This window comes from Olea europaea, unplaced genomic scaffold, assembly GCF_002742605.1.
Source record: "Olea europaea var. sylvestris unplaced genomic scaffold, O_europaea_v1 scaffold1485, whole genome shotgun sequence".
NCBI lineage: Eukaryota > Viridiplantae > Streptophyta > Magnoliopsida > Lamiales > Oleaceae > Olea > Olea europaea.
In genome coordinates, this window is record NW_019232414.1 from 59160 (window position 1) to 70946 (window position 11787).

Genomic DNA, 11787 nt, shown 5'->3' on the forward strand with positions numbered 1-11787 from the left:
GGCAATAGTTTCCCTGCCATATCTTCGATTTCTTGAGTCCCGGGTCGGGACTCTTTGATGATGCGGTACGGACCTTTCCAGTTCGGCTCAAAACCCCGAAACCTATTAGTTTTGATGATGGAAACACCCTTCTTAGTACCAGATCGCCTAAGCGTAGAGTTTGGCTTCTGACCCTTGAGTTGTAATAGTGGATCATCTTTCTTTGATACGCAGACAGTTTGACTTGGGATGAATCTCTTCTTTCTTCCAAGAGATGGAGTTTTCACACTCTCGCTTCGTCGTTGTTGATCTCATTTAAGTTTATATGACGATACGAAGGGACTCCTACCTCGACTGGGCTCCTGGCCTCGTCTCTATAAGTTATGGAGAAAAGGGTTTTCCTTGTTGCGATTCGGCTTGTTGTTCGTATGGCCCAGAGGACATGGGGAAGTTCATAGACCCATGCTCCTTTGGAGGCATCAAGCTTCCTTTTGAGGGTGTGCTTGATCATTTTGCTGACTGTCTCAACTTGCCCATTTGCTTAGGGATGGTGAGGCATTGATAAGTCATTCCTTATGCTGAGTTCGTCACACAAGTCTCGCATCTTTTTGTTATCGAACTGCCTTCTGTTGTCAGACACTAAGGAGTGGAAAATGTCGAACCTGCAAATGATCTTCGAGACAAACTTTGTGGTGTTTGCCTCAGTGATTTTTGCTAAAGGTTCAGTTTCGACCCACTTAGTGAAGTAATCAATGGCGATAACGACAAAGGTTGCACTTCTTTTTCCTTTTGGGAGGAGGCCAATGAAGTCTTGTCGAAGTATCTTGTGTGCCAGGGCTGTTGCACTAGCGTGGTTATCACAGACTCCCTCATGAATTTCTCTCAAGATGTACATGGCCTCCTCTCCTCCAACACATCGGAGTAGGGGTGATCAGAAGCCTCTTTTATGCCATCTTGAAGTATGAAGTGAGCAGCTCTTCTTCTCAATTTCTTTACTTCATTCTTTGAGGGTGGTAGCGATTGATCTTTGAGATAGGCTATAATCAGATGTATCTAAGATGTGGTACCTTCAATCCACATTACTCCTTCACCTTCGGAGATGGAAGGCTTCGGCAGACTCTCGATTGGAACGATTCTTAGCAGCTCAGAACCCTTGCTGCTGGCAAGTTTAGACAGGGCATCCGCGTGTGTATTTTTGAGGTGGGGACTTGGACCAGCTCGAACCTCTCAAAGTGGGAGACTAGGTTTAGGACTAGTCTCAGATAAGTGGCCATGCCACTGTCTTTGGCAGCGAATTTTCCATTAACCTGACTCACCACAAGTTGTGAGTTACTACTGGCTTGTAATCTTTCAACTTGCATTTCTTTAGCCAGCTCGAGGCCTACCAAGAAGGCTTCATACTCTGTGGCATTGTTCGAGGCTTTGAAGCGAAACCTGATTTTGCAGTTTAGCTTATGGCCCTTCAGGCTCTCCAGGACGACTCCGGCTTCGGAGCTGCTTTTTCCTGACGATCCATCCACAAATGACTTCCAAGTTGGGGGCTTTGGCGAACTCGACAATAAAATTCAGGAGGGCCTGGCCCTTGATGGCACTTCAGGTTTTAAACAGTAGGTCAAACTCACTAAGCTCAATTGCCCATTTTAGCAATACACCCGGAGCGTCTATCTTCTGTAGCACTTGTTTCAGTGGAAAGTTGGTGAGTACTTCGATTGAATGAGACTGAAAGTATGGCCTCAACTTTCTTGACGTGGTAACAAGGGAAAGAGCAAGCTTTTCCATGTTTGGGTAGCGAGTCTCTACTGGCAGCTAGGCTTTGTTGATGTAGTATACTAGGACCTGGCATGCCTCTTCTTCCGTGGCAAGCACCGTACTGACTGTCAGGTTCGAAACTGCTAAATAAAATAGAAGTATCTCGTGCGGTTTAGGTTTAGATAATAGAGGGGCCTCTCCCAAGTGCTTCTTCAGCGCTTGGAAGGCTGCCTCACATTCTTCAGTCCATTGGAGCTTCCTCCCCTGCTTTACAATCTTGAAGAAGGATAGGCTCTTATTAGTGGCTTTGGAGATGAAGCGACTGAGAGCAGCAATCCTTCCATTAAGGCTTTGCACCTCTTTTGGCTTCTAAGGTGACTTTATCTCTAATTAGGCTTTTATCTTCTCGAGGTTTGCCTCAATTCCTCTTTGGTTCACAATGTATCCCAAATATTGACCCGATGCTATCCCAAAGGTGTACTTCAGCAGTTTCAACTTCATCTTATATTTCCTTAGAATTTGAAAAGTAGTGTCAAAGTGACTTATGTGATTCCCTACGTAGAGGCTTTTGACTAGCATGTCATCAACGGAGACTTCCATGGTTTTGCTAATAATTTCGGTGAACATCACGTTGACCAACCTTTGGTATATGGCGTCAGCATTTTTTAATCCAAAGGACATCACTTTGTAACAATACAATCCTCGGTATGTGATGAAAGATGTGACCTCTTCATCGGGTCAAAACATGGGTATCTGGTTATACCCTGAATAAGCATCCATGAAGCTCAGGAGTTCGTGTCCAATGATGAAGTCCACTAGTTAGTCTATCCTTGGGAAGGGGAAGCTGTCCTTTGGGCAAGCTTTGTTCAAGTTGGTGAAGTCAACGACCCTCCACTTTCCACTGGACTTCTTCACGAGCACTGGGTTGGATATCCACTTCGGATAAATGGCTTCTCTGATGAAGCCGTTCCGACTTAGCTTGTCGACCTCTTCCTTCAGTGCCTTATATCTTTCTGGGTTGAGTGCTCGTCTCTTCTGCCGATGCGGCATGCAAATGGGGTTGATATTCAAGTGGTGGCAGCTGACCCTTAGGTCTATTCTCACTATGTCTTCATGCTTCCATGCGAAGACGTCCAAATTTCTTTTTAGAAAATTCATCAGCTCTTCTTTCGTCTTAGAGGGCAAAGCTTTCCCTATTCGCAAGAGCTGATTGGGGTCTGAAGAGTTGGTAGGGAAAGTCTCGAGCTCTTCCATAGGAGTTGCATTTGGCTCAAATTCGATGATCTGAGGGTCTAATTCATCAAGAGGGTTTCCTTCTTCAGGGGCCTCAATCATGTCGATGTCTCTCCCTGCTCGGGTGTCTGCCCTTATTCAGGGACGTCAAGCATCTCTACATCTGTGTTTAAGGAATTGAGGTAACATGAGGAGTTGAGGTAACATGATCTTGAGCCCATCTAATCGTCTCGAACGTTGTGATCCCATGCTCAGTTGGGAACCTCCTGCATAAGTGGTGAATGGAGGTTACAGCCCAAAGGTTCTTCAGTGTAGGTCTGCCGAGCACCCCGTGATAAGCTGACTTGTGATCCACTACTAAAAATTCCATAAAGTGGTGAGCCAATAGGGGTGTTGATCCCATCTCAACATGCAAAGTTATTCATCTTCGTGGAATGATACTATCCCCAGTGAATTTGAATATTGGATCGGTCATGGAAACCAAGCCATGCTCAATTTGCATCTTGTTAAAGGTTGATCTAAATAGTATATTCACCAAGCTTCCATTCCCAACCAGCATGCGCTTAAGTTCGTTCCAAGCCACAATGGCCCTTACTTCCAATGCATCGCAGTGTGGGTGATGAACACCTTGCGAATCTTCTTGGGAGAAGGTGATTGGATCCATTCTATTAATATGGGACTGGTGGACGATATACGTGATCATTGGTGGGTCTTTTTGCATCCCTTTTATAGTTTCTCTGGGCATTTTTGGTACTACCCCCGATGTAGGGTCCCCCCACGATTGTATCAATTTCCCGAATAGTACCGCCTCCGGTTGTTGGGGCTTGATTCCTTTGCCTGGACTCTCTTCGAGATCTATCTCTTGTCTCTCTCCTTCGAGGTGATTGATCCCACTGTCGCCTCGACTCCTTGTTGGGAGAGGTTGACCTACGGGAGGGTTCATGACAATGGTCCCTCCTGTAGAAGCGTGAGTTACTTTGATTTAAGGACCGAGGTGCGTCTCTGCATTTGCTGATGTCATAGCCATAAAGTTGGTGAAATGTATAGAACTTTGTCCATTCCAGGGGCCCGTTTGCCCACTTATTCTTCTTGCGTTGGCTGTTTGTTCCCTCGAATGGTCCTACTTTGACAGGAGCATTTTCATATGCCAACACTGGCACTACATTCAGAGTGGTTGAAGCCAATGCCTGTCCGGATGTGGGGGCTACTGTGTGACTTGCCTGGGTCCATTGTAGGGTGATGAGGTGTGCCGCTGGTCCTTGATTCATATGCCTTTGAGGCAGAGAAAGTCCTTGAGCTGCACGATTTCGATGGTCAATCATCTCCTCATTGACAATTTCCACCTTCATCATCTCAACCAGTTCATCATAAGTGCCTGGATTCTTGCTTCGGACGTCTCTCCAGAACAATTTCTTTATGTTGAGGCCTCTTTTTAGGGCTGAGAGTGCTTCTCTATCCGTGACTTGTTCGCACTATGTGATTTCATCAGTGAATCTGGCGAGATAGCTTTTCAACGTCTCGCCAGGAGCTTGCCTCATATCTTGTAGACGTTGCATTGGGCCTCTCCTTCCCTTTGTGAGAGGTATTGGTTTAGGAATGTCTTCTTCAAAACTAGCCAACTTCTGATGCTTAAAGGTCATAATCTACTGTACCACACCTTAACAGCTCTGGTGTCAGATGGAAGGCCCTGCATTTTAGTACCGACGAGGCTCCTTTGAGGCTCATCTGCATCATGTACTTAGTGAGGTATTTCTGTGGGTCTCCCTTTCCTTCATACTTAGGGATTTTAGGGGGCATGAAGTTCTCGGGCATTGGGAAGCTTCAGATTTCTCTGGAGAAAGGGAGTTGTTATCATCGTTATCAATTTCGTAAGAGGGACATGACCCTTTAGAGCCTTCCTCTCTGATGCATTTTGGGGAGGTGGAGGTGCTCCTTCCCGACTATCCCAATCCACTAGGTTTCTCCTCTCCCGCCTATTTCTAGGCGGAGGGGACGCCTCTTGTTCTTCTTCTTATTCTTGCTCTTGCTCCTGCACATGCTGAGCCGACCTTTGTATGGAGCTGACCCTATTGCTAGGATTTCACCCTATCCGATTAAAGACACGAACCGACCTCTGATGTTCGTATTCTAGTGGAAAGTTTTCTCCCAGTTGTGATTCTACTGTGTGAGCACTTGAGTATAAGAAGTGACATCCACTACCACTTTTCTCTCAATGGGGTGTTTCCTGTGGTACCTTGAATGACCCTGAGCATGTGATGTTGGGTTTTGCCCTTGAGCTGGGTATAGCTTTTGTGGCATTGGAAAGCCATGCTGACCTTGGGCTTGCATGAAGAATTCACGCATCGCCAGATTTTGGGTTGCAATGTTTCTCATGCTTGCAGCTATTTGAGTCATCCCTTCAGTGAGTGCTGCTGTCCTTTTGCCTCAGAGACGTTGGTGATGGGGTTTCCAATGCTTGACATTGGTGCGGAGCACGTCTTCTTCAAAGGCATCTATATGCCCTTCAAGATTTGCGTCCTCATTGGTAAAGCTCATTTTCCCACTCCTTTGTCAAGGGTGTTATAAACCTGTAAGTTGACTTGGTCATTTTTTCAAGAACGTCCATTTTTCAAGGTAAGTCAATAGTTTTCCAATGGCTTTTTTCCGATGGTAAATGGGGAATCCTTTGGTTCAAATTTTTCTCACAGACAGTGCCAATCTGTTGACCTCGTGAATTTTACCTCCACGTGGCCAATCGAGAGCCATTCCACGTGTTCCTCCCTGTGCACAACAACACATGGTCAAGAGCACACGACCGAAACCAACGGGGATGATGGCGACCGCATACACTCCGACGATCAAGTCAGTGGTCGATGATCAGAACGGTGCCGAAATTGTGCAAGAGAGCGGGGAGGAGAATATATAATGCTTGAATGTGGAGAGCTAAGTTTAGTATAAGCTTTCATTACCTTTGCCTTTTTCCAAACCTTGAGTATTTATAGACAAGGAGCATCGTAGTCGTCAATCAGCCTTGTCCAGAGTGGGCGGGTTATTAATTCTTCTAAGTTAAGTTGACATAAAGTTGATGTCACATCACTTAGACCCATGGAGATGTCACATCCATAGAGGATTCTGACATAGATATGCTTCTGAAACTGGCGGCGGAGGTATCTATTAAGGGAGCACCTCGGATAGCCAAGCGCTTCGGTTATAGGGACGCTTCGGTCACTTCAGTAGATTTAGTTTGTGAAGTGTGTGCCTTGTGGAGCGTCAAGTTGGAGTTTGACCGAAGTCGACACCACTTCGAAAACACTTTGTAGTGACATGTAGCACTTTGTAGAGGAGAGAGACAGGTGTTCTGAAGTGGTTTGGTGCGGGGCGTAACAATTATTATTATTATTATTGTTGTTGTTGTTGTTATTTATTTATTTATTTTAGCTCCTTTGTGAATGTTTTCCCTTATATTTTAGATCTGAGTTGGAGATTAGGAGGATGGTTTTTAGCTATACACTTATTATATTATTTATACTTGTATATCATACTAGTTTTTAGCCCATGCATTGTATTATTTTTAAAGTAATGTTAACGTGTTGAATGTTAATGAAAATCCAATATGCATTCTAAAATTAATTGCTTATGCTCAAGGGACATTAATAGAGAATTAATCAATCTAAAGTAGTTTTGATAATGTTTTCCAAAACTATTATTGATGTATCCATTAACTTTATACACTTATGAATTCAGCTAAATCACCACATATCTTGAGTAACATTTTATTCAAAAAGTTATGTTGAAATGCAATAGAAAATCTGGTAAATCACCATATATCTTGAGTAACATTTTATTCAAAAAGTTACGCTGAAATACAAGAGAAAATCTGGGAAAAAGAGTATAAGACAATATACATAGGAATATTAAGAGCATTCATAGACTTCATTCTCAAAAGAAACATAATACTTGTTGTATTTTGGAGATAGTATATCCAATAACGCAAATAAATGTAAGAAAATGATTTCCTATTGAAATTCCATGGAACATTGTAAAAAGATTGAGTTACCTAAAACTCATATAAATGACATTATTTGCTTTTACTTAGTAAAGGAGAATAATAAGACAAGATCGCAAATATTATTTACATGCACATGCTAGAATAAAGCTATGACACAAATGTAAAGCAAGTGTAACTTTTTTTCATAAAGAAACAAGTACCTTGTAAGTGAAAGAAATACAACCATCATAAAGAGAAAAAATGGTATTACTGAATCAGTGAATGTCAAACTGGAGTAATGGGGAAAACATTGTTTAGGAGAAAAATTAAATCCATTATATACTGGGACAATGATAATTTATCCAATCTTAAATTAAAGAGAAAAGTTGAATAAAATCCACACGAAATAATGAAGCACTGAAGACTATTTCTTAATGATAATAAAAGACGTTTAAATATTATTAGTACCAACTGCACAAGTAGACTTTAACAAAAGACTAAGGCTTAAGATCCTACACATAGGCAGATAAAGTTGCCTTAGGGATATTATATGTAATTGCCTATTGTCACAAAACTATTGTAATTATTTTATGACTGGTTTTTTCTTCCAAGTCAAGGACATTAGTCTAGTGATCAAATTTAGAGGCTGTGTTACTCTTCTTTTTTGGCTTCGATTCTGTTTCAGTAGTTTCATCTAGTGCTTGGAGGAAAGGCCTTTTTGCAGAGATTGCAATCGTTTTTTCGGTGTATTTGAGAACTTCAGTGTCGGTGTTGCATACTTTGTTTTTCCCTTTTGTGTTTTTCTTGTCTAAACTCTTGTTCATCTTAATTGAATTCTTAAAATCACTAATTGCAGTTGAAGGATTTATTTCAATGATTGCAGGTGAGGAATTCACATCAGTGATGATGGGTAGAGAGTTGAAGATGAAGATGATTTCATAGCGGTGTTCGGGTGGATTTTGTATTTTTTTGTGTCACTTTTATATAGAATGGCGACTCTCTTTCACTGCTAGTTTTCATAACATTGTTCAGCTCTCCATCTAAATTCTGTGATAGATAAAATACATTTTACTATTGTATTTTGGTGCTTCGAAAAAATTAATGTTAGATGATGTTAGTATTTGGTGTTTACCTTTTGAAAATGGTCTACTATTTCATTGGCATTAGTTTCCAATAATGCCTCTGCTGCTTCGCCTATAATGCTTGCGTCTAACTCTCCAGATCTATCCTCGAGGTGCAGAAAAGCATTTGCTCTGTGGATAAATTGTTTTCAATTAGGTATTATGTATTGTTTGAACAAAGTATTGATGTTAGTAAATATTTAAAATTATGTTTAAATGTTCGATTTACCTTGGTACTACTTTTGCATGTTCATACTTGCAAAATCGACATTTGTCAATTTGTCTGAAGTCTACATTGGATGCTTTTTTGCAATTACCTCAGGACATGTACCAAAATTTTTGGTGTGTTGCAATAACTCTCCAATGGGCCTAGATCCAATAGAATTTGTTCTGTGATATGTGTTAGTAAAGTATTAAAATACTAAGGGTTAAAATTGTTGGGTGTTTTCATAATGTTTATTATGAAATGTAGTAAAAATATATTTAGGCTATATAATATTGAATGAAGTAGTTGAGAAAATACTGCTAGATAGACTTCCAGTAATTGGTGTGAATTTATTTTCAGCTGGAGGTGACAGTTTTGTCGGGCTGAGAGTAACAAATGGTTTGTTTTCTGTAAGTTTGTCAAGTTTTTCTTTGTTTGCTATCACCCTGCATGAAAGAATTATACAATTACATGTAGAACATATCTAAAAGAAGTTAAGATATTATTTAGGTATGTTTCTAAACCATTCTTTATAGTGTGCAACAGCCAATAAGTTAGCATTAATGAAGATACTGTTGTTGACTTTAGTCGAGAGTGTAATGCCTGCAAAAAAAAGAATCATTACTAATATGTGTCTACATTTTTTGTTGTAATGTCATTGTAAATAAAATGGTATGTTTATATTGAACTTACTATTGAATGAAGAAATTTTAAGATTTGTAGCCCATATGACAGGTCTAGTTGCTAGGTTTTCAACAATGGCAACACATTCCCGTTCAACAAACATGTCCCATAGGGTTAGCATCACTGTCTCAAAATGTTTATCTATTAATATAATGTCCCGAAGACAGGCTTTTGTACCTAAGTGAGTTTAGATAATTCGTTTTTGTCGAATATCTATAGCTACTCTTATAGCATCTGGAAGGACAGGAAAATCTTCTTTGTTATGCATTTTGTATGTAGTAAATTTCAATACAAACAAAATGACCATAAAATAATGCATAGAAGTACTAGTTGTAAAGTTAGAAATGTTACTTATATTGACGCTCTTATCCATGTGCTTCTCAAGTTCGTGAAATGGAATGGCCTCATATTTTGAAAAGAGGAAGTTCAAGTTATTCTCATTGAGCTCTTCGATCTTTGTTTTCCCTGTTATAGTCCAAATCTTTTCTTCATGTGAACTTTTAAACTCACTTTTGTTATCTTTCACAGTAGCATTCGAGATTATGTATGTCTTTCCGAGTATGAGCTGATTGTTAAGTGTTGTAATATTTGCATTATAAATTGTAGCTGTCACTTTGTTACCCTATTTAATGTTAGAAGATGAGGACATGAACATAAAATAAAATTATAGTGAAAGCTTGAAAATTGCTATAATTATTAATACATAGTTACCTTCAAATCTATTAGAACGAGGTCTTGATATCGGGTCATAGAACTACGAGCAGTTTTTAGTGGCTGTTTTCCTGCGATAATGACTTTTGCAGACCCGTTACTTTCTGATGTAGAAATTTGTGGGATAAGCTTATAGAGAGTAGTCATCTTTGATATCTATCTGTTGCTTGAACAAATAAGTTAAAGTAGAAATAGTTGTAGTTATGAATATAACATTCTAACTATATTTAAAAAAAAATGTAAGAAAGTTGTTAATGTAAGAAGATGAAGTAAGAATTTTAGATTGGAGATGTAAAGAATTACCAGGAATGAACTGATATTAGAATATGCAAAGTGTTGGCAGATGTAAGAGAGAATTCTAATCGTGTATTCTATTTGCATAATCTGAAATTGAAGTACCAAGTGCAATATTTATAGAAAATTTAGAGGAGAGAAATATTTTAATACATATTTAGACTTTTCAATGTAGAATTGACTGTTGAAAGGATAAGGATTAAAGTACTATGGACATGTGTCAACTGTAAAACATTTGTGTATAAGCCAAGGATGGAAAAAATTGCTGTAAAATTCTCTCTCTCTCTCTCTCTCTTTTTTTTTTGGAAATGGAACCTATTTGTTGCCTTTTCATATGAGAATGTGATTACTCTCAATGCATCTAGATGCTAATTTAAATAAAAAAATTTAATATACAAAAGTTTTTTGCATAAATGGTAATTTTGTTGAGAAGCTAGAAGCTGAAGTTATATGAAAATATAAATGGGTGTAATTATTAGTGCATCTTTGGAAAAAAAAAATGGATACATATAGCGGAATTGAATGAATCTCCCATCGTATGTTAGTGAGTAATACAATTTCTTAATGGAATGTAGTAATTTTAAGTGGAAATACCTTTTATGTATTGTTGATTCTATTTTTCCAGTTTGTAGGCAGTATTTACTTGTCGTACTGATTTCCGCATAACATAAAACAAAAATATTGAGTAAACTATATCTAGAATTGTAATTATATTAGAAAAAATGTTATAAAACAAGAATTTTTGAATTGAGAATACAAAAGGTAGAACTACCTTTACCTGTTGTAAATATATGGAATTGCTCATGCTTTAGAACCCCAAATAATTCTAGACACCTTAGTGGCACTAAGACATGAATATTGGATGACTAAAGTATATTTCAGATTTTTTGTCTTATTTGAGACCTATTTTCGACATAGGAAACATTCTATTTGGAAAATGATATCTAAATAAAAGCTGTAGCTCTTTGAGTTAGTTTTCCAACGCACTTTGAATTACCTCAATCGGATATCGGGAGAAGAAGTTATGATAGAAACACTGAAAACTGTGCAGTGTCAACCGGACTACAACCGGTCGACCGAAGCTGCCTGAAATGAAAATTCTTGTTTTTCTCTAGAATTTAAATATTTATTTTCATCAATTATTTTCTCAAAGGGCTACCCACGTTTTTGGCAATAAAAATCCCACTAAATTGAAGCATTTAACCTCAAACTTAAATGACACCAATGTTTTCTCTCTTAAATAAAATTTGACCCTTCATTTGTTTTAAGTTATGGAATATTTACCTATAAATAGAGACCTTATTTCACTCATTTTTTCTCATGCCAAAAGCAAGAGCTTTTGCATACTAAAGAAAGAGTTTTCAAGAGAGAAAAAGAGGGAGGAAAATTATTTTTCCTAGAAGTTTAAGAAGTGTTTTCAAGCATCAATTCTCAACGTGTTTTCAAACATCCAAGGAGTGCGTTTCTTTCAACGTCTAAATTTCATCGAAATTTTCAATCCAAGTTTTCAAAATTTCAAAAGCATCAATCAAGGTAGGTAGAGGTGCAATGTGTTTAATCGTGTTAAGTTGTAAGTTTTGATTCATGTTAATGTTTGTATATCAAATGGTACTCCGGTACGGCATATCCCTCTATGTTAATGGTTGTATGTCAAATGGTACTCCGATACGGCATACCCCTCTATGTTGAAGAAATGTTCGTATGTCAAATGGTGCCCTCGGGTACGACATATCCCTTCATGTCAAATGGTGCCTCCGGGTACGACATGTATGAAAAGTTATAAAGTTAATGTTTTGAAATGTATAATTTGATCATGAATGCACCTATGACACCTATTGAGTTTT

At 38.8% G+C, this 11787-nt stretch overlaps 1 protein-coding gene across 1 annotated transcript; it reads right to left on the reverse strand.

Moving 5' to 3' along the window:
* Positions 1 to 2547: 2547 nt before the first annotated feature.
* On the reverse strand, positions 2548 to 3625 carry LOC111376307. The gene is made up of 2 exons (XM_022999255.1): positions 3403 to 3625; positions 2548 to 3089 (listed from the first exon to the last, which is right to left on the reverse strand). The coding sequence occupies exons 1-2, from the start codon at positions 3623 to 3625 to the stop codon at positions 2548 to 2550; spliced, it is 765 nt and encodes a 254-aa protein (XP_022855023.1).
* Positions 3626 to 11787: the final 8162 nt, after the last annotated feature.

Bases quoted from the DNA above. Each gene is read 5' to 3' on its own strand.
- LOC111376307 (XM_022999255.1), bottom strand. From the start codon at position 3,625: ATGGATCCAATCACCTTCTCCCAAGAAGATTCGCAAGGTGTTCATCAC. The intron at 3,090-3,402 runs GTATCATTCCAC...GAATAAGGGCAG, and splicing joins ATTCAAATTCACTGGGGATA to ACACCCGAGCAGGGAGAGAC.